The sequence below is a fragment of the Drosophila nasuta genome, chromosome 3 (assembly GCF_023558535.2).
Source record: "Drosophila nasuta strain 15112-1781.00 chromosome 3, ASM2355853v1, whole genome shotgun sequence".
In the NCBI taxonomy this organism is placed as follows: Eukaryota; Metazoa; Arthropoda; class Insecta; order Diptera; family Drosophilidae; genus Drosophila; species Drosophila nasuta.
Genome location: NC_083457.1, coordinates 27,431,661 through 27,454,298, shown reverse-complemented (window position 1 = coordinate 27,454,298; position 22,638 = coordinate 27,431,661). Strand labels below are relative to the sequence as shown.

Genomic DNA, 22,638 nt, shown 5'->3' with positions numbered 1-22,638 from the left:
CGAATAAAGCATCTCTCAAACCAGAGCGATTATGATGATTAAAAGAAAAAAAAAATATTTATCAAAAATCATCACATGTGACGTGTATGCGTTTAGCTGTTTATGCGTAATGTCTTTCCTCAAATGTCTTTTGCCATTCTGCACTAATGTAAACAAGGGCAAAAGTGAAGCTGCATACTGAATGCGTACAAAAACAATTGAAGGAGAAAAGAAACATGGAGCGAATGATCGAGCTGGTGGAGAAAAACCAATTATTGTATGATTCGGCGCACCCTGACTTTAAAAATAATATAAAAAGGAACCAGATATGGGACCAAATTGGATTGGAGCTGGGAGAAAGTGGTAATTATATTGTTTTTATCAAATCAAGTTCAGTTTTTGTACAATGAAACAGTTCATACATATATTTTATGGCTGTGTTCAATTGTACTAAAACTGTCTCCAGTTGCAAGGAATTTGTAAAATGAAAAATAATTATTTTTTTATATTTTTAGGAAATGAAATAAAAAAAAAATGGCGAAATATGAGGGACACGTTTGCCAAATACATGAAGACCCCTAGCAAACCGTGGATTTGGGCTGACGCAATGGAGCGGTTTCGCCCTTATTTGTCCCACACAAGCGAAAATGAACAAAGAGAATGCGAACCTGCAGTTTCGCTGGCGGATGAGGAGGTTAGCGCCGATGGGTTTATCCCAAGGGCGACGTCCACCTTCTCATCCATGACGCAATATCGGGGATCAGACGCATTGGACATGCTGTTTTTGGCGTATGCGCAAGCAGTTCGCAAATTTGGCCCAAGGAGACAGGCGATAATCAAATTTAAAATCGCCAAACTGCTAATGGAGGAGGAATTGACGGATCTCGACGAAACGTCGCAGAATTAGTAAGTTATAATAATAATATAATATATAATAATAATAATATAATATATAATAATAATAATATAATATATAATAATAATAATATAATATATAATAATAATAATAACAAAATAAAAAAATTTAGTCTGAGGAGACAGACGCACAAATCAAATTCAAAATAACAAAACTGATTAGGGAGGCAGAAATGGCGATTCTTGAGAAAAATTCACCCAGTTACTCCACCAATAGCATTCCATCACAATTTACATTTGATAACAACACTTCAAATATAAATTTTAGCTCAGATGATTTAAGTGCCTACCCGAAACATATTGTATTTCTATAAGAGGAAGAAGCAATACAAATTTCCCCCAGCCCTCTGCCGGCTGACGGATGAGTCCTTATCAACAACATACTAGAACCACTTGAGAATTGCAACAGACGAATAAGTAAAATTTACTATTTACATTTTTAATTTATGTAAACAAACCTGGAATTATGCCATACAAATTTGTAATTGGAGAACGAAATATTGCATTCTTTTAAACTGAGCATGCCAATAACATAAACAAGTTAGAAAGCTACAGTCGAGTGTGCTCGACTGTGAGATACCCGCTAACCATTTTGAATAAAAGCAAACTATTGCGGTATTATTTTTAAAATATACCGAAAATACCACAAAAATACGAAAAATATACCAAATGGTATATATGAGATATCGATATAGTACAATATTCAAAATATACCATAGACGGCACAATGTACCAGATTGTACAAAAATACAAAAGTATTTCTTTAATACCTTCCACAATTTTTATCTGAACGCAATAAAATTTTCAGGACTCACAAATACTATAGTTATTATTGTATACACCAGCTCTAGCTTTTAAATTACGCTTGTTATTCGATTTTTTGATTTTCGAGGGCGAGAGGGGGCGTGGCAAAAATTTGAAACAAACTTGATCTGAGAATTATAGCTCTATCTACTATAGTCTCTGAGATCTAGGTGTTCATACGGACGAACGGACAGACGGACATGGCTAGATCGTCTCGGCTGTTGACGCTGATCAAAAATATATATACTTTATAGGGTCGGAGATGCCTCCTTCTATCCGTTACATACATTTCCTGTCGGCACAAAATTATAATACTCTTCTACCCTATGGGTAGCGGGTATGAAAACAAACACGCAACAAATTTGACATCGCCAATGCGGCGCACAACTAACCGAGTACTCGGTCGCGAAACTCATTCTTGCATTGCTTCGCCGTTCGGATACGGTAAATTTTCTACTCATGCTTTCACCACATTTGCCAAATCCGTTTTACACAATGTCTCACTCAGTCAGTCAGAAGTTCTGACTCAGAACTTTGAGTGAGAGTACCAAATGCTGCTTTGACTGTATTCATACAGACCTCTAGTGCATATGTACGTTTATAAGACGCAATGTAATTATATATTCCCGCCGCTGCCGCTGCGATTTATTTGCTGTGGTGTGAGAGATGATTAAATCTCTTAAGCTACAACTGCTTAAGCAAAACCTATTTAGTATGCCAAAAACTATTGCAAATCGACTGTTAACTAACAGAGTGTTTACATTAACATAGACTTTGCATACATGTAAATTTAATTCGGCAGAGTTTGTTATCTGATAAGCAAATAAAATATTATCACACAAAAACAATGCAAGTTATCACCCAGCTCACATAACAAATTTTATTGGAAATATAAACACTTTCAATTTCTCACTTCAGCATATTTCCAATTAGTCCAATTCCAATTGCGCAGTCATTTTTGATGTAAACAATTATGCCTTAGCATAAACACAATTAACGTAAAGCCAAGATCATAATACGCAAACCTAAATGTAAACTCAACAGCGAATGCTGACATGTCAAAACGCAATAAATAATCGGCGAGAATACAGCATCTCTCAAACCAGAGCGATTATGATGATTAACTTATAATCATTCACTTTTAATGAAAAAATATTTATCATGCTTATGATTATGCGTATTGTCTTTTTTCAAATGTCTTTTGCCATTCTCACGTGCACTAATGTAAACAAGAGCAAAAGTGAAGCTGCATACTGAATGCGTACAAAAACAATTGGCGGAGAAAAATTAATATGGAGCAAATTATCGAGTTAGTAAAAAAAAATCAAATATTATATGATTCGGAGCACCCCGAATATAAAAACAACAGTAAAAGGAACGAGATATGGGACGAAATTGGATTGGAGCTGGAAGAAAGTGGTAATTATATTGTTTTATCAAATTAAGTTCAGTTTTTGTACAATGAAACAGTTCATACATATATTTTATGGCTGTGTCCAATTGTACTAAAACTGTCTCCAGTTGCAAGGAATCTGTCAGATGATTTAAGTGCCTACCCGAAACATATTGTATTTCTATAAGAGGAAGAAGCAATACAAATTTCCCCCAGCCCTCTGCCGGCTGACGGATGAGTCCTTATCAACAACATACTAGAACCACTTGAGAATTGCAACAGACGAATAAGTAAAATTTACTATTTACGTTTTTAATTTATGTAAACAAACCTGGAATTATGCCATACAAATTTGTAATTGGAGAACGAAATATTGCATTCTTTTAAACTGAGCATGCCAATAACATAAACAAGTTAGAAAGCTACAGTCGAGTGTGCTCGACTGTGAGATACCCGCTACCCATTTTGAATAAAAGCAAAATATTGCGGTATTATTTTTTAAATATACCGAAAATACCTCAAAAATACGAAAAATATACCAAATGGTATATATGAGATATCGATATAGTACAATATTCAAAATATACCATAGACGGCACAATGTACCAGATTGTACAAAAATACAAAAGTATTTCTTTAATACCTTCCACAATTTTTATCTGATCGCAATCAAATTTTCAGGACTCACAAATACTATAGTTATTATTGTATACACCAGCTCTAGCTTTAAAATTACGCTTGTTATTCGATTTTTTTGATTTTCGAGGGCGAGAGGGGGAGTGGCAAAAATTTTAAACAATAGTCTCTGAGATCTAGGTGTTCATACGGACGAACGGACAGACAACCAAACGGACAGACGGACATGGCTAGATCGTCTCGGCTGTTGACGCTGATCAAAAATATATATACTTTATAGGGTCGGAGATGCCTCCTTCTATCCGTTACATACATTTCCTGTCGGCACAAAATTATAATACCCTTCTACCCTATGGGTAGCGGGTATGAAAACAAACACGCAAAAAATTTGACATCGCCAATGCGGCGCACAACTAACCGAGTACTCGGTCGCGAAACTCATTCTTGCATTGCTTCGCCGTTCGGATACGGTAAATTTTCTACTCATGCCTTCACCTCATTTGCCAAATCCGTTTTACACAATATCTCACTCAGTCAGTCAGAACTTTGAGTGAGAGTACCAAATGCTGTTTTGACTGTATTCATGCAGACCTCTAGTGCATACGTTCATACGACGCAATGTAATTACATATGTATATATTCGCGCCGCTGTCGCTGCGATTTATTCGCTGTGATGTGAGAGATGATTAAATCTCTTAAGCTACAACTGCTTAAGCAAAACCTATTTAGTATGCCAAAAACTATTGCAAATCGACTGTTAACTAACAGAGTGTTTACATTAACATAGACTTTGCATACATGTAAATTTAATTCGGCAGAGTTTGTTATCTGATAAGCAAATAAAATATTATCACACAAAAACAATGCATACATACATACATGTGTACTTTGTTTATCACAACTGTTGTTAGGAGCCTGCACTTCACGTGCTTCCAGCAGACACACTTACCTTACTCACATTTGATACGTTATCATAACGCAAACAAATTTGATCGACTTGATAGCGTTATCATAGTATAAGATAAGGCTGCAGCGAACAGATTGAAAACAACAAGGTGCTAATAAAAAGGTTTTCCTAGAAACACCCCAAATACCAATGATTGCATAACACAATCGATTCTACAATATAAATCCACCAAATTACAAAGTATTAAAGCACTTCATTAAAGCTCGCCTTTGAATGCAAATTTTACTTGAAGATTATATAATACAATATTTCTAATTCTCCACTACAAAATAACAATATTGTAAACAAATTCGATTATTGCCTTAATATTTGTAAAAATAATAAAAATGTAATTGTTGATATGCAAATGACAGATGAAAACAAAAACAAATGCCCTAGAATCGAGTACAAAATACGTAACGCAGCGGATTGAAATGATATAGTAAATAATGCGCAAACTTTTCGAACACCGATCAACGATCGGCAATCGGAACATCGCTTAACGAGACAGTTTTAGTTGAAATCGGTCAGTTCAAGCTTCAACACCGCAATGGGAAAACTAGTGCTCTATGGCGTGGAAGCAAGTCCGCCGGTCCGAGCTTGCAAATTGACCTTGAACGCCTTGGGACTGCAGTATGAGTACAGGCTGGTCAATCTCCTAGCTGGGGATCAGTTCAACAAGGAATACACACTGAAGAATCCACAGCACACGGTGCCCGTGCTCGATGATCACGGCAAATACATTTGGGATTCGCATGCCATCATGGCATATTTGGTGCGTAAATATGCCAAGAGCGACGAGCTGTATCCCAAGGATTTTCACAAGCGTGCTGTGGTCGACCAACGTCTGCACTTCGAGTCAGGCGTCATCTTTCAAGGCTGCATTCGGAATATAGCTCATCCGGTGTTCCGTCTCAATGAGACTGAAGTGCCGCGTGCCAAGATCGATGCCATCTACGAGGTTTATGCATTTCTCGAGGCATTCCTGGGCACAACGACTGCGGCACAAAAGTATCTGTGTGGCAACAGTTTGACCATTGCGGACTACAGTGTGGTCTCCTCGGTGTCCAGCCTGGTGGGTTTGGCGGCCATTGAGCAGGACAAATATCCAAAGCTTAGTAGCTGGCTGGAGCGCATGGAACAGCTGCCGGATTATCAGTCGAATAATGGCAATGGAGCGCAAATGTTGATTGATATGTTTAGTGCAAAGATCACAAAGATTGTTTGAATCTCTGGAATTGAATTGATAATTTGTATAATAAATCGTCACTTTGGAACGTATATTTATTGTGTATTACTTGCATAACAATATTGTGTTGCTTTTGTGTAGCGTTCGACTTAAATATCACATTTTACAGAAGAGGAAAAAAATCAAGTTCGTTTGAGGATAGACTTCAAGGCACTTATTCGAAGGTTATATTGTATCATATATTTATACAATGCCGATTCCGTTTCGGTCGAAAATGTTCACACACAAAAGTTATTGCACAAATGGATTGCTTGTTTGCTGAGATCGCAAACTATGTACTTGAAAACGTTTCAACGTGCGTTAGTAAGATGTGTATATGTATACATATATAGTATGTGCTGTGATGTTGAGGGACGAGGAGAGCGAGGGTGGAGAACACATACTATCATAAAGAAGACGAACATCAAAGAGTTCTTTGCTTCGAATGAATCGCCGTTTAAAAATGCCCTGTTTGGTTCATACATTGATTTGGGGGGAAGCACAGCAATTAATTGATTAACAGCTAACTGGAGGTTTTACGTTTCTCAAGCGCTTTCCAAACCAGTTTCATGCGCTGCACACACTCGCGATGCTGCTGCTCCCACAGCAGTGTTGTCAGCCGTCCAACGGTGGCGACGCCATCGTCTGCGCCACGCACCCACTGCAACAACAATTGGTAGATCACCTGGAAGAAACAACAACGCGATCTTAATCGTATGACTCATTCAATACTTCAGGTTTACTACTCACCTCTTTGATGTTGCCATGCGCCTGATGATCTATAATCGCCTGTTCGATCTGCCCTTCGGAATGTCCCAGTTCGCGCATTATCTGCTTCCAGCCCTCACCCAGATGTGTGGCTACTGCGTCCAGGATGCGCATATCTGGTTCGTCTTGCGACTGCATCATTGCCACAATGCTAACGGTTTTGCGTGGCAAGTGTCGCTTGCCATCTGGTGATTGCAACGCTGCTATGGCGCCCTCATCGGTGGCGCTTGTGCTGCTCTTGCGAGAGCTGGAGGCGCTTAGATTTTGATTGAAATTATAGACGGAGCCAAAGTGTAAGTTGCTCGCATTCGAGAAGTTCATGACCACCTGTTGCTGCGCACTATGCACATTCATTGTATTCATGGTGTTGTTGTTATTGCTGGTGCTGCTGCTGTTGACCAGGGCGGAGCCTGGAATTTGTGCGGACTGCACCACATCCATCGAGTTGTAGTTGGGATCGGAGAGTTCGCGCAGCACGGATTCGGTTAGGTCAGCTGATGCCGTTGGCGTCTGCGAAGGCAGTGACAAAGCGCCACTATTATTGTTATCTTCATTCTCATCAACTGGTAATGCATCTGTTTCTAGTCGTCCCTCCGATGGTGTGTTGTTGCTGTTGTTGGTGTTGCCGCCAAAGATGTTGGGCAGCAAACTCTTTAGCTTCGGCATGTTTGCTATTAATAGATAAGACTTTCGGAAATGCCAGAGAACGGGTATTTTCCGTGCAAAATAATAAAAAAAAACAACTAAACGAAAACCACTCGCTCAACAGTCTCTTTGTTGTGAATGGCGCTAGAGATGACAAACGGCAACAATATTAGAGCGTTGCCATTCGTGTGAGCAATGTAATCTGGTCACACTGCGTTTTTAGCGTTGCCACTGCAAAAAACGACATGTGGCAACACGCTGCATTTTGCCACGTTCGCTCAGTTGCTCATTCATTCACTTTACTTGGAGTTTGATATCCGTTTCGTGTGCGTATTGCAGTTTCTAAGTAGAAAGTTTGAACTTAAATTAAACCAAAAGTATTATACAAATAACAATTGAATGCTGAGTGCAAACAGTGCGTGGCTAAGATGGGCAATTGCAAATTGCGAAAGTTAAACCAAAAATGTGCAAAAATTCGTAGTTATGTGGGCAGAAAGAAGGCGGCGACGGCGGCTACGACGACCTGAGAGAAAATTGAGGCCGCGGCTGCCGCAACGTGGAAACTTCTTTGCTTGCATTAAATATAAAACTTCAAACTTGAGTGCGAAAAGCGGCTATATATTTTGAACATATGTTAATGAAATTAAGAAAATCGGTTTAGATTTAAAAAAAAAAAAAAACAACGTGTTTTTTCAATAGTATTATCACCGCACCGCCGCCTTCGTCGTCTTCACACATATGCAGGGCACGGGCACTCACTCACACACACAGACACCACACGTACGCACACACAGAGAAAGACACAAAAGTCAGAGCCATATTTCGTTGTCCGCTGTGGCGGCGGCAGCGGTGACTACGACGTCGTCCACGCACACACAAATATAAACTATGCACACATCTACATACATGCATACGTGTGTGTAAGTGTGCCTCAGACCGAATAACAGCAGCGGGAACCTCAGCAGCAGCAGCAGCCGACATAGTCGACGACGATGGCAGCGGCGGCGTTGGTGGTATTTGTAGTGGTGGTTGTGCTGCTAGTGCGCGCGTGCTTTTGTATGAGTATTAGTGTGTGTGTGTGTGTGAGCATGGGCCATACGTTTTTGAACTTTTAGTAGTCGCGCGCACTCAAAATACATTTCATCTAATTAAAATGCCAAGTCGTTTTTGCCAAGAAAGAAAAAACCAAAAACCTTTCACCCGATTAGAGAGAGCATCACTGTAGCATAGAACGTTACTCAAATAGAGTCTCTTCTTCCTCTATCGCTAGCTCGCTCATTTGGCTTCCGCCTACACACACACGCACACACATTCAGATTTATGCTCTAGTTTTGTGTGAGTGTGTGCTCAACTGCAATAACACAACAAAATGAAAAGAAACAACAACAATAATTGTCCAATAAATGGCCCGCATGTTTATGCATAAAGGTCGTCATAGGCCTCTCTTCTGACTCTGTCTCCCTCGGCCGCTCTTGCTCTCTCTCACAATGAATTGATGCACATTTATGATAATAAACATTCCTATCGTTTGCCATATGCTCAGCCACAATTGCAGTTAGTTATTTGTAGCGCATTTTGGGGCGGCGTCAAATGCATGAAAACATGTTTTTCTTTGACTACTCTTACAACAAACTAATTAATTAACTAACAAGCTACTATTTTGCATTGCATTTTTTTTTACAGCAGGAGACACGCCAAGTTGATCAAACTGGATTTTGTTAAAGGACAAATTTAGGCCGGATTTTTTGGATTTTACAGTACAGTAAGTTGAACAACCTGTCGACAACAATAAAAACAACGAAAAATGTTTACATTTGCATAATTTAGCATTAAACACGATCAACAAGAACAACAACAGAAAAAGTGACGACGTTAACTTGAAAGACTTTTTTGCTTACACTTCCAGAATTAAAGCATTTCAATTAACATTTTCTGGGCTGTTTCTTGTCACCAAATAAATTTCTATATGCAAATTATTTGTGCATAGAAATTGGTTTAAGCTGAACTTTGTCTGTCACTCTTTTATTTTTTTCTTTCATTCTCTGCTGCAAGGCAGCGCATTGCATATGTATGTGTGTTAACATTTACATACACAAACACATGTACGTTTCTTTTGGTTTTTACCTGTGTCGTTTTTTTTTCTGCTGTTGCTTCGAAAGGTGCCAAGCCACCAATACAGCGAAAGAAAGACGACGACGACAAGGAGAGAAGAGAAAAAAATAAAGAAGTGCACAGCTCAGAAACGCACACACGAAAACAGCAGAAGTACACGTATACACACACACATACACACAACTGCACTCACACATTTGTCGATCGTTTTAGTAGTTGCCGGCTATCATCCGGTTTTATAGCGCTCCCTCTCTTTGCCCCACTGGCTCACCAAGCCTAGACTCTCTCTCGCTCACTAGCTCGCTCGCTCGCACACACTTGGCATGTTGCTTCTTTTGACACATTTTTGTACACTGCACGATTTGTGAGTACAGCAACAAAGCCACACAGTTTGTCAGACCAACTCAGCGAGAAGTACTCTAGAAATAATAACACAATATTTATAAAACCAGTTTACGTCGTTTATTTATTTGTTATTAAAAAAATATTTAAGCAATTATAATAGGAAATTAACCCAAATACCAAAACCCGACTTATTCTTAAGTTAATTCGATTTGGGGAGGGTATCAAGTCTTCGTCGCTTCAGTTATGCGATCATTTTGTGGGTACATAAAGTCAATGACGATAGTGGCAACGTCTTTTGTTGTGTTGTTCTTTTGGTTGCTGCTGTTGCTTTGGCCAAAGATGAAGAAAATGTAGGCTAAAAAACTTGTTGGGCGCTGATTTAGAAAACCACACAATACACACACACACAAAGTGAGCTACAGATACACAGACGATCGGGAACAGCTTTGAGGCAAGTGCATGTCTTTAACGGTGATTTTCTGTTGCTGCTTGAAACGCACAAAGAATGCTGATGCTGCTGCCTGCCTGCTGCTTGCTACTCTCGATCTCTCTGTCAGCTTTTGTGGCATTTGCTGCTAACCTTTCACTGGCCCAAACCGGAGTGTTTATATAATGTGTAGATACATTTCGTATCTCAGTATCTGTATGTGTATCTGTAGTTGTGTGTTGCTTGTGTTGTACTTACAAACTAATATCTTGGCCGATTGAGCGGCTCTTATCAGCGCGCATTGTCGAGTCGATAGCTATCAGCGTTTGCGTTTACGTTTGAAAAGTGCCAACGTGGCCGGTGCTTCGACACTCACGACAACGGCACACGCATACAGTAGCAGGTTGTGTGTCCACTTATCACCAAACATACGAATATACAATTTTAATATAGATGTACTCTATATGTATGAACATTTCGTAGAGCTAATATTTTGGCATAGCCATTACGTGGCCATTTAGCGCTTTGTGTTTGTGCCTGTGTGTGTGTGTGTGTTCCATAGTTAAAACTAACTTTATCAGCTGAAGCCAAGACCCAACTCCTCCCCCTCCTCTCTCTCTCTCTACAATAACAAAACACACTTGGTGGTGTTGTGTTATCATTAACGCGTCAGCGACATACGGGTCGCACTGGCTTATCAAGACTCATAAGTAGATTTTGTTCATGTGCTCTCAGCATTACGCGTTTATCTAGGGTTTATTATTTTCTTTTTTGTTGCTAACCATTTCGAGCTGAGCTACAGCCACAATCACATCTACACACAGTCACATAAATCGCTGAGAACTTGTCCTCAGGGCACACGCACTGTAATACCGTAAAATAACATTTGAGTTGAGTCGCATCAACTGTTTCGTTATTTGAAACCGCAAAGATGTTTACCCTATAAACAAAAAAATAAAAATAAAATACCCAGTAAACAATTTGAATCGAATAAGATATGAGTTTACTAGGTCAGTAGTAAAGCAGAGATAGTTGTAAAATTTTAACTGGGTATGTTTAATTAATTAAATAATATTAAGCTAGTTATCAATGCAAAGCAAGGCTAGAACAAATAACTAAAATAACTACTTTTTAAAATATGTAAATAATCTCCACTTAACTAACAACTTGTTGCTTTCACTATTTACTATCTTTTGCTTACTTTATTTTTACTATTTATCTTTGCAGTGTTACTGTAACGACTTGGAACGAAAAAGGACTCTTCTCTTTTTTTTTAAGTAATGCAAGCAGCAGTGATGGAGGAATCTAACGGTAAGCTACTGGACTATACTCAAAACTTTGCAACCATTTTAATAACTTGATATCTTTCTATTCTCGTTTTGGGTACAGCAACTAACATTGAGCAACAACCAAACGCCCTCAACAATGGCCAGGAGCTGGTGTCGTCCAACGAGCAGCCATCGTCGCCCACTCCGGTGGCCACGCCCACCAGTAGCACCAGTGGCACTAGCAATGCCACACCCGCATTTAGCTACGACGATCTATTCCCGGCTCTGCCGACGAATAACTCAACCAATGCACCGCTGGGCGGAAATGCTGGACCCGCAATTGCGCGTGTAACCAGCTCGCAGAAGACTCAGGTGAGTGTCTCACATCTTTTCTTACATCCTGTATTTCCCTTACTTAATATCCATATTGAAATTTGACAGGTGCTGCATGTGCCTATGGAGGAGCGCAAGTCAACGGAGTCGGAGAAGTTTGGCGAGGGCGAATCGAAGCGCATCTGCCAGCAGATCACGAAAGAGACGGGCGCCCAGATTGAGATTGTCAGTGGCAAGAATCAATCACTCACCTTCCTGATCAAGGGCAAGCAGAGCGAGTTGCTCGATGCTCGTCGCAAGATCCTCATGAGCTTCTCGACCCAGGCCAGCCGTCAGGTGAACATACCCCGCGAACACTATCGCGTCATTCTCGGCAAGCGTGGCGAACGCTTGCGTGAACTGGAGCGTCTCACCTCGACACGCATCAATATTCCCCATCAGGGAGATGAGAGCGATGTGATCACCATCGCTGGCACCAAGGAGGGCATCGAGCGTGCCGAGCAGGAGATACGACAACTCTCTGCGGAGCAGTACAAGAAGTCATCCGATCGCACCACAGTGCCCAAGATCTATCATCCGTTCATTGTGGGTCCCTACGGTGAGAATCTGAACAAGCTGCAGGAGGAGACGGGGGCCAAGATCAATGTTCCGCCGCAGCAAGTGCAGAGGGATGAGATCATCATCTCGGGCGAGAAGGACGCCGTTGCCGCTGCCAAGGCAAAGGTTGAGGCCATCTACAAGGAGATGGAGAAGAAATGCTCGACGGTCAGTGTTGAGGTGGCCAAGCCACAGCATCGCTATGTCATCGGACCCAAGGGCTCAACCATTGCTGAGATTCTGCAGCTGACGGGCGTCTCGGTTGAGATGCCACCCAACGACTCCACCCTCGAGACAATAACACTGCGTGGCCCACAGGTGGCACTGGGCAATGCCCTGACCGTTGTCTACCAGAAGGCTAACTCGGTGAAATCGGTGGAGATCAATGCGCCGCATTGGATACACAAGTATGTGATCGGTCGCAAGGGTGCCAACATGAAGCAGCTCGAGGAGGATTGCCCCAATGTGAATGTGAACTGTTTGGAGAACAAGATCAAGCTCGAGGGTGATCCCGAGAATGTTGACAAGGCTGTGTCCTATCTGAATGACATCATTCGCAACTATGAGGAGAACTTTACGTACGAGGTGATGACAGTGAATCCATCGTACTACAAGCACATCATTGGCAAGGCGGGCGCCAATGTGAATCGCCTCAAGGACGAGCTTAAGGTCAACATCAACATTGAGGAACGCGAGGGACAGAACAACATTCGCATTGAGGGACCCAAGGAGGGCGTGCGTCAGGCGCAGCTTGAATTACAAGAGAAAATCGATAAACTGGAAAATGAAAAGTCAAAGGACGTGATCATCGATCGTCGCCTGCATCGCTCCATCATTGGCGCTAAGGGCGAAAAGATTCGCGAGGTGAAGGATCGTTATCGTCAGGTGACAATCACGATACCCACACCGCAGGAGAACACCGATATTGTGAAGCTGCGCGGCCCCAAGGAGGATGTCGACAAGTGCCATAAGGACCTACTGAAGCTTGTCAAGGAAATCCAGGAGTCATCGCACATCATCGAAGTGCCAATATTCAAGCAATTCCACAAGTTTGTCATCGGCAAAGGCGGCGCCAACATTAAAAAAGATACGCGACGAGACCCAAACGAAAATCGATCTTCCCGCCGAGGGCGATACCAACGAGGTGATTGTCATCACCGGCAAAAAGGAGAACGTCCTGGAGGCCAAGGAGCGCATCCAAAAGATCCAGAACGAACTCTCCGACATTGTGACCGAGGAGGTGCAAATTTCACCCAAATACTACAACTCCATCATTGGCACCGGCGGCAAACTCATCTCATCCATCATGGAGGAATGCGGCGGCGTCACCATCAAGTTCCCCAACAGCGATTCCAAGAGCGACAAGGTAATGCCAAAAAAATATATAAAATGAAATATAACTTTTATATTCACTTTGTTACTTTTTTGTGCTATTTGTAGGTCACGATTCGTGGTCCCAAGGATGATGTGGAGAAGGCCAAGGCCCAGCTGCTGGAGCTGGCCAATGAACGGCAACAGGCCTCGTTCAGCGTTGAGGTGCGCGCCAAGCAGCAGCATCACAAATTCCTCATTGGCAAGAACGGCGCCTCCATTCGCAAGATTCGCGATGCGACGGGCGCCCGCATCATCTTCCCCTCGAGCGAGGACAGCGACAAGGAGGCCATCACCATCATTGGCAAGGAGGAGAGCGTGAACAAGGCCAAAGAGCAGCTGGAGGCCATCATCAAGGAGTGCGACGAGGTCACCGAGGGTGAGGTCATCGTCGATCCCAAGCACCATAAGCACTTTGTGGCCAAGCGTGGCACCATCTTGCATCGCATCTCCGAGGAATGTGGCGGCGTCATGATTTCCTTCCCGCGTGCCGGCACAAACTCCGACAAGGTGACCATCAAGGGCGCCAAGGAGTGCATCGAGGCGGCCAAGCAGCGCATCGAGGAAACCGTTGCCGATCTGGAGGCACAGACCACCATTGAGGTGGTGATTCCACAGCGCCAGCATCGCACCATTATGGGTGCACGTGGTTTCAAGGTGCAGCAGGTCACCTCGGAGTTTGATGTGCAAATCAAGTTCCCCGATCGTGATGCCACCGAACCCGTCGATGGACTCACCAACGGCGTCAACGGTGATGGTGAGGCTACCGATGGTGCCGAGCCTGCAGCGGAGCCGGTGCGTCAATGCGATGTCATTCGCATCACGGGACGCATTGAGAAGTGCAATGCGGCCAAACAGGCGCTGATCGATCTGATTCCCATCGAGGAAGAGCTCAATGTTCCTTTCGATCTGCATCGCACCATCATTGGGCCACGTGGCTCGAAAGTGCGTCAGTTCATGTCCACGTACGATGTGCACGTCGAGCTGCCGCCTAGCGACCTCAAGTCGGACATCATCAAGGTGTCTGGCACACCCGCTCGTGTCGCCGAAGCCAAGGAGGCGCTAGAGAAGATGATCGAGGAGTATGAAGCCGATCGTGCAGATCGCGAGCTGCGCTCATATGTGCTCCAGATTGAGGTCGATCCCGAGTACCATTCAAAGCTCATTGGTCGTCAGGGTGCAGTCATTAACAAGCTACGTGCCGATCACGATGTCAACATCTCGATGCCCAAACGTGATGATCCCAATCAGCGCATCATTTCCATCACCGGCTACCAGGCCAAGGCGGAGACTGCTCGCGATGCCATCTTGGAGATTGTGGGTGAACTGCAGACCCTGTTCCGCGAAGTCATCGAGATTGACACACGCATCCACTCACACATCATCGGCCATCGTGGACGCACCATTCGCAAGGTCATCGAGGACTACAAGGTGAGCAAACAAAATTGATCTTTCTGGTCTGGTTGGCAACATGTCATCAATTTATGTATTCACTCATTAGGTGGACATCAAGTTCCCCACTGCCGAGGAGGCTCAAAACAATGCGAATGCCGTGACCATCATTGGCAAGGAGGAGGATGTCGAGAATGCCAAGGAGCATCTCCTGAGCATGGCCGAGGATTATGAGCGTGATTATTTGGAGAACTTGCCGCCATCGCCGCAGCCACAAACAGTTGGCGCTTTTCTCACCGCCGGCGCGGGCTCCGGCTCCACTGGCGGTGGCAGCAGCAATGCCAATGAGAACGGTTTCATTATGAAGGATGCACCGTGGGAGAAGAAGCAGCAGGCAAAGAATCTAACTGCGCCCAATACTCAATCGCAGGAGGATTTCCCGCTGTTTGCTGCAGGCGGTGGTCCAGTTGCTGCCACGCCCATCACCTCTGTGTGGGGCCCCAAGAACTAAACAAAACACAATTAGTCCAATCAGCAGCAGCTACGGCAGCAGCGAACGCAGAAGCAGCAGTAAAATGCGACGGGGATTCGGGAATCGGAAAGGGCACAAGCGGGCGGGCGGGCGTTGAGCAGCAACAGAGCAACAACATCAGCAGCAGCAGCGGCAGGCGTGCTTGGGCGGACTTTTGATAGTCGGAAAACTAGTGTCAAACAATGGTACAGGTTGTCTCTCTCACACATACACACACACACACACAAACACTCTCCATCACTCAGTCCTAGGAGCTTTTCTACAATGCAATTTGTGCAGGTTTAACACATCATTAAACAAAACAAAACAAGAAAAAACAAAATGAGAAACTATTTTTGTATAATTTGATACAGAGAAACTCTGACACAGACACATGAAATTGCATTTATACGAAACTCTTTTTTTTTTTATGTAGCGCCAAGTTCTGCTTTCCCCAATTTCCATTTTTCCCCCTGCTCCTGCCCATTTTGTTAGTTCGCCCTTTATATATGACTTAAATGCCAATTTCTTTTTATATAACCATATAATTCATTTCAATGCATAATATTCTAATTAGTTCAAGCTACTTAAATTAAGCAGAAAGTTCAACAAATGTTTTGTTAAAAAAATTAATGGTTACCACAACTTTAATTGATTGAAAATGATATTTAAATGAAAAATCAAGCAAAAAATCGAAAAAAATTACGGTCGAGAACGAAATAATTTTAAGCATAAAATGTTAAATATTTACTATTGCTATTGCTGCATTCTTTTTTTTTACAAATCCATTGTATACAATGTGTTCTTTTCTTGAGTTACACATCAGAACAGACCGAGTTATTAGTATATTTTTACCTTTTTTGGGAAAGTGCATGTTTAGACGTTCTCTTCAGCCGTTGAATACATTGTAAAAAAAAACAACAAAACACGATTGTAATTATATAGAGAAGTTGAAAACACTTAATGAATTGAAAGATAAATTGATTGAAATACATTCAGACATGTACTTGAAATTATATAAATCCTTTATATATATATATGCCTTTATATACACAAGTATATATACATATATATATTTATATTATTAACGCACGCCTGCTTCTGCTCCAACAACCAACCAGCTTTAGACCCCACACACACCAGAAAACACCCCATACACATTTCAAAATGATTACAAACATTTTAATTTTGTGCAATCTTCTTGATTTATATTAAATTGTTTCGACTTATATTTTCCACTTACCAACTTTAAATCTATACACGGTGTCTGGGACGCTTTACAACAAAAGGGTGCGCTCAGTGCCCTGTCTATTATTTGAAGTTGAAACACAAAGTATGAAAAATTACAAAAAAATACAAAAAAAAAAATATTAAATTTTTTACTTACCATTCAATATAAAACAAAAAACCATATAAAACCAATAAAAAACGTAAACAAATTATATCTTTTGAGACATTGTCTTTGGTTTGTTTTTCTTTTGTTCTTTAGTTATATGTTGGCTTTTATTTTATGCAGTTTTCTTTTTTCGTCGAAAGAAAAAAAAACACCAAGAAATACAGACCTGATATTGTAAATTTTTTAAATATACATATTTACAACCAACTGCATTAGTAACTCTAAGAAAAAAAGTAGTAAATACAATACAAATAATATAAATGTATATATTTTCCTATATTAACGGACGAAAATCAAATGTAAGCGAGACGAAGAGCGATTAGTAGAAAGCTGAAAAGCAACATTTTTCACTTACGACATTTTTTTCAAAACAGGCTATTCAGATACGAAATATTGTATTTTTATTTCTTTTGAAATACAAAAATTTTAAATTTAAATGTGTTTTAAATTAGCGCTTGTTTAACGGATGCTGCAATTTTCTGGCAACACTGTCACGGGCTTTTATTTCTCATTCATTGGCAAATGCGAGCTGCAGTGTTGGGTAATAATAAAAAAATACTCAAATATACCGTACAAGCTCTTTCAGTTGAAAGCTGTCATTTGAATAAAAAACATAGAAAGCAAAAACAAAGGAAATCTTTATCTTTAAAAAAATCTAAAATAATTAAAAAATACTGATTGAGCTGTTATAAAAAATCAGTTTTTGCCATAAAAAGCGTTTAACAAATTTGAAATAGATGCTTTTTGTATAAATCCCAAATGCATTGAAAAAAAACTTGTTCTCTCCACTAGTTCTGAAAGTTACTCAATTTGGCATGTTCACGAATAATCCAGCTCGTATTTTCTGCTCTTAACAACAAAAAATTAAAAGACGAGTGCGTTGGTTGCAATTGAAATTGGATTGTAAAACTCGAGAATTAATAAGAACACAACAACAGGCCAACAATGGAGGATCGTAAGTGTATTCTAATTGTATGTGTGCATATATAATGTAGTTAACTGTAATGTTGGGATTTTGCAACTTTTGTGCCGCATGCAAGAAGTTGAAGAAGTGGCAGCGTGTTCCATGGTTCACTTATTGGAACAGCTTTTGTTCGAGACAGACCGCTAATTAGTCGGTAATTTAGACGGAAAAAATCGACTGCATATTTGTTGGCAACGCCAAAAGCTTCTTAATAAGTAATTTAGCCAATCAATGGGTGCTATGAGGACCCTGCTTCAAAATTCAGATGAGTCATGCTCGTCTTTTAGGCCTGCCGCACGCAGGTTGCGACATTTCCCCGTTGCGGTGCCAGTGCCTCTTCTTCCCCCTTCAATAATGCGCCGAACTCGTGGGAGTTGTTTCTCCAAATGGCACTGTAAATATTAAAATTTACATTGCGACGACGTGGCAAGTATTTTGTGAATCTCTTCTGCGTTCTTTGTGTTAATACTGTGCCACAATTATTGCAACAACAACAACGACACCAACACAAAGAGCAAACGCGCAGTTCCGCCTTCCATTTTATCTATTTGGTGCATATGTATATTTTGAAATGGATAAACAAAAGATGATGTCGCTGAAATATCGCTCAATACTTTGTTTGTTACTAGTCTGTTCCCTGTGTACCCTTCTTCTGCTACTCTTCCCACTTGTTGATCTTGCAATTCTGCACAAATTGACTGAAAACCAGCCTTAGACATAAAAGACTGTTCTCTGTTGTTGTTGTTTTTTTTTGTTTGCTCTTTGGCTGTAAGCTCTCTCTGGCTAGGTCTCTCTTGCGCTCTCACCGTCTCGCTCTTTCAGCGTGGCTAGTCTTTTGCGCTGACGAAGCCAACTTGTTGAGTTACAGTTACTCGCAGCTAGAAACTATCCAATTGGAAGTTGAGCCCAGTTAGAGTTTGTTTGCAGCAGTGCGCGGAAGCGAGACGAGAGCCAACTAGCAAACAAACAACAGCCACATCTACACAGATTGAAAACACTTTTTGTATATGGACAGCATCAAAGAAAACGCTTTCCATCACAATGAAGCTGTATTAGATGAAGTAAAGAACTCGAAAGAAACTTATTGCCTTTGATTTTGACGTCGCTTTGTAATGTGAGGAGGCTCCACATGCGCCGCCACGTTCCAATTAGAAAGTGCTCTTTGCTTGTTGTTTGTTGTTGTTACTGCTGCTGGCAGTTCATGAACATGAGATAAACCACAGTCGCAGCATGAGCAGCGAATCGGAGCCAGAGCCAGTTAGCTTAGAGTTCATCGAGGATTCATATTTGCCCCGCATCGATGACATCACCACAACGCCATCTCTCGACGAACTGGAAGTAGAATTGGAGCTGAGTCCAGTTGGTGATCTTGAGACTGAATTATATTTGCGTAATCTAACACTCGACGAGATCTTCTACGATGTGGACTCGGATTATGCCAACACACTTGAGCTACAGGCTGTCGAAACGGAATTCATTGCTAGCAAATTGTCGAATCAGTCGCCGTCAATGTCGATGGCGAAACGTTTCCGCTTAAAGTTCTTCACAAAGCGCACAATGCGCGATGTAAAGGTCACGTTCATAGACTTTTCGAAACCGTATCTGGCTAAAATATCGAATAGCGATAACTACAAACGTTTTCTGACCATCGGTCATGGTGCAAAAGGTAACATCACCAGACATTGTTTCGGGTTATGGGAATGAAAAAATGAAAATGGGAACGGGAACCCGAATTGTGTTGAAATTGTAAACCGGAATGCGCCCTGTGCTGTTGTCGTTTGTCGCTGCTAACTGAACTTATTTATGGCTTAAATTGTTTGGTGAAAACGTAATTCAGAACGCGCGTGACTAATCAACTTTTCTTATTGTATATTTCTCTTCTCTTTTGCTTACCACTACACACACTAAAATGTATGGCCAAAAAATAAAAAAAAACACAGTTTGTGAGTATTGAAATTGTTTTATGCTGCCCGTCGACTACAAATTGTTTAAGTCTTTATACATTTTATATACAAATTCGTTACACACTCATTCAGCCTATGAAAAAGTCTTTGAGGAAGTTGTCTTCCAAGGAGGTACATATAGTGCTATATATGCTATATAGTAAATGTCAAATCAAAGCGCGCCAGTTTGTTGAGTTTATTTCGTAGTTAGCAAAAGTTGAAACTGTTTAAATTTGTATTGCATTGCACTAATTGAATGTTTTGTTTCTGCTGATCATATAGATAACACTGCCCACTTGTCGGAGCCTTCGTCTCCAGCCGCATCTGTGGCGTCTGCAGAGATTGCCGCCGAGTATGCAGCGCTTACCCTGGAGGAGAAGGAGCAGCGTCGCGCCGAATGGAGCCAGGCAAGAATATACATATAATTAATAATAAATATATATCATTTTTAATAATATTTGATGTTGTACAGGAGCTGGCACGCGTTGAGGAAGAAATCAATACGTTGCGCACGGTGCTGGCCTCCAAGACGCGTCATGCATCCGATCTGAGGCGCAAGCTGGGCATCACTGTGTGGAAGGAGTTGACCGATGATGTCAATCAGGGTGTGAAGAACCTTAAAGAGAGTCATGTGTAAGTTGTAGATGATAAACTAAACTTATGCCACATCAGCGCTGTTTTCGCAATTCGATCTTTTAGAGCTTTTTAGTTTGGTGTTTTGTTTTTCATTTAATTATGTTTGAAAATTATGTGTATTCGTTTAGTTACCAATCGATGGAGCAGAGCGTGGGCAACATCAGTAAAGCCGTGCATGACGCACCACTGTAAGTAATCAGTCGTATTCTTCGTGGATGTCTTATCTGTCGTGGCTAACTAACTCCAAACTCCAAACTACACTCCACTCAACTGCTGTACATTGTCTTCTCTAACACTCTGCTCTTGCTGCTTCTGTGTGTCACACATTACTCTTAATATTTATGTTTCGAATTGGTATTTCCCTTAACTATTCCATTAATTGTTAATCGTTCTGTTTTGCATTGTAGATTCCAACGCACCGAGTCGGTGCTGAAGTCGACGGGTGAGAAGACTGCATCGGTCTTTGGCAGCATTACGAGTGGCATTACGTCGAAACTCTCACAAATGAAAAATTCAGAATCGATGCGTTCTATCGAGGCCTCTGTTGGCTCTGCCTATGAGAACGTTAAAGTAAGCTATGAACAGAACAATTTTTTGTGCCAATCTCATGCGGTAACTACTATTTTATTATATATCTCAATATATATCTCTTTTATGCATTCATTCACTCATTCCCCACTCACATTTTATGGTTTCGTATCTCTTGACTAACAATAACAACAACTGCAAAATTAATCACACTCTCATCTGCATTTACATGGCACACAGCTCAATCCTTTATCTGATTTAACATTTCTCTTAAACTACATGCGTCTTGGCACACTTTAATTAAGGATAACACTTTTGACTAGCTAATTGTACTATTAACAAATATGATTTAGTAATTGCATGTATTTCTTGTGCTTGCTATTACACTTTAAAGTTTAAATACTTAACATGAAATGTTATTGTGCTGTCTTCTACAAGATTGTTTCGGTTTTCTATTCTCTATTCTCTATTGTAGACGAAGGTGACATCCCGTTCGGGTTCGGTTTCCAGTTTCCCAGACGCTCTAGATGAGAACAACACATCATCGGGACTGAATTCACCCACAGACTCTCTAACAAAATAATCTGCGTGTGAAAAACATACATGAACACACACACAGACACACACCCACTTACACACACACAAAGCAGCACGCGTAAAATAATCAAAAAATAAACAACAATTACATTTACAACTTACACACACACACACAAATATACACAGAGAAACACGGAAAAATTATAATTACTAACACCAACCAAGAACGGAATTTAATTATTTATACAAAACATGTGTGTTATTATTATTACATATTATTATAATATTACTTAATGTTTGTATCTCAAATTTAACATATGTTTGCGCGCTTTGTTGGCATTGATAAAAAAGAAATAACGAAAAGAAAATGTGCGTGTGAGTTACACTAATTTTTTTCAAATCTAAAGTGAACTTATTGAATTCTTTTTACATATGTAATTCTAAGTGTACGTTAAATGAATGGAATGAATAATTACGATCTAAACGATAATCAGCTATGCATTGCTAACGTATTTACGCTAACTTTGTTAACACACACATACACAAATACGATATATTTGAGAGATATTCTTCATTCCTATATAAATCTTTTGCCCTGTAGTAAGCTTTAATTGAATGAAAATACTACTGTATGTATATTATATATTTTTATATTTTCATCTTTTTTCTATAGGCTATGGGTCGCGTGATTAAATGGCGTTACTGACACAAGCATAACAAAACAAAAACACAATTCCAAAATTTAATTTAAAGTTATTCATACAATGAAAAAGGAGCTTGCATGCTACATAAATAAAAAATGCATTGATAATATACTATTAAGATGTGAAATCACCACCATCCACAATGTAAAAAAACAAAAACAAAAATGAAAGCATATACAAGACCACACACAGCTAATTCGTTGCAACTACATTTGATCTAAGATTTGCTATATGTGTATGGGATCTTCACAATAAATATG

General features: G+C 40.7%; 4 protein-coding genes across 13 annotated transcripts; 3 read left to right on the top strand and 1 right to left on the bottom strand.

The window, feature by feature from the left end:
• Positions 1-5,174: 5,174 nt before the first annotated feature.
• Positions 5,175-5,954, top strand: LOC132789642 (glutathione S-transferase 1). The gene has a single exon (XM_060797809.1). The coding sequence runs from the start codon at positions 5,224-5,226 to the stop codon at positions 5,899-5,901; it is 678 nt and encodes a 225-aa protein (XP_060653792.1). The 5' UTR covers positions 5,175-5,223; the 3' UTR covers positions 5,902-5,954.
• Positions 5,939-7,463, bottom strand: LOC132789641 (protein immune deficiency). Its single transcript, XM_060797808.1, has 2 exons — positions 6,652-7,463; positions 5,939-6,586 (listed from the first exon to the last, which is right to left on the bottom strand). Exons 1-2 carry the CDS (start codon positions 7,333-7,335, stop codon positions 6,425-6,427), a joined length of 846 nt encoding a protein of 281 aa, XP_060653791.1. The 5' UTR covers positions 7,336-7,463; the 3' UTR covers positions 5,939-6,424.
• Positions 7,464-7,555: 92 nt separating this feature from the next.
• On the top strand, positions 7,556-17,112 carry LOC132789637 (vigilin). Its single transcript, XM_060797786.1, is given in 8 exon segments — positions 7,556-7,640; positions 9,001-9,076; positions 11,426-11,509; positions 11,588-11,838; positions 11,908-13,476; positions 13,478-13,762; positions 13,837-15,198; positions 15,269-17,112. Coding segments are annotated over 6 exon segments (3,900 nt in total). The 5' UTR covers positions 7,556-7,640; positions 9,001-9,076; positions 11,426-11,478; the 3' UTR covers positions 15,671-17,112.
• Positions 17,113-17,778: 666 nt separating this feature from the next.
• On the top strand, positions 17,779-22,548 carry LOC132789640 (tumor protein D52). 10 transcript variants are annotated; one of them, XM_060797803.1, is made up of 6 exons: positions 17,802-18,021; positions 20,256-20,380; positions 20,446-20,606; positions 20,738-20,797; positions 21,017-21,221; positions 21,613-22,548. In XM_060797803.1, the coding sequence occupies exons 1-6, from the start codon at positions 18,012-18,014 to the stop codon at positions 21,718-21,720; spliced, it is 669 nt and encodes a 222-aa protein (XP_060653786.1). In that variant the 5' UTR covers positions 17,802-18,011; the 3' UTR covers positions 21,721-22,548. The 10 variants fall into 10 exon arrangements, with proteins under 10 accessions (XP_060653789.1, XP_060653786.1, XP_060653790.1 ...); XM_060797805.1 differs by having other exon boundaries at positions 17,846-18,021; positions 21,017-21,179; XM_060797800.1 differs by lacking the exon at positions 17,802-18,021 and adding an exon at positions 19,027-19,696 and having other exon boundaries at positions 22,348-22,548.
• The last annotated feature ends 90 nt before the right edge of the window (positions 22,549-22,638 follow it).

What these genes read in the sequence shown, in the direction of transcription:
- LOC132789642 (XM_060797809.1), top strand. Translation starts at nt 5,224, where the DNA reads ATGGGAAAACTAGTGCTCTATGGCGTGGAAGCAAGTCCGCCGGTCCGA.
- LOC132789641 (XM_060797808.1), bottom strand. Translation starts at nt 7,335, where the DNA reads ATGCCGAAGCTAAAGAGTTTGCTGCCCAACATCTTTGGCGGCAACACC. An exon ending in CGCATGGCAACATCAAAGAG is followed by an intron (nt 6,587 to 6,651) that starts GTGAGTAGTAAA and finishes TGTTTCTTCCAG; the next exon opens with GTGATCTACCAATTGTTGTT.
- LOC132789640 (XM_060797797.1), top strand. Translation starts at nt 19,261, where the DNA reads ATGAGCAGCGAATCGGAGCCAGAGCCAGTTAGCTTAGAGTTCATCGAG. An exon ending in AACCTTAAAGAGAGTCATGT is followed by an intron (nt 20,607 to 20,737) that starts GTAAGTTGTAGA and finishes GTATTCGTTTAG; the next exon opens with TTACCAATCGATGGAGCAGA. An exon ending in GCCGTGCATGACGCACCACT is followed by an intron (nt 20,798 to 21,016) that starts GTAAGTAATCAG and finishes TTTGCATTGTAG; the next exon opens with ATTCCAACGCACCGAGTCGG.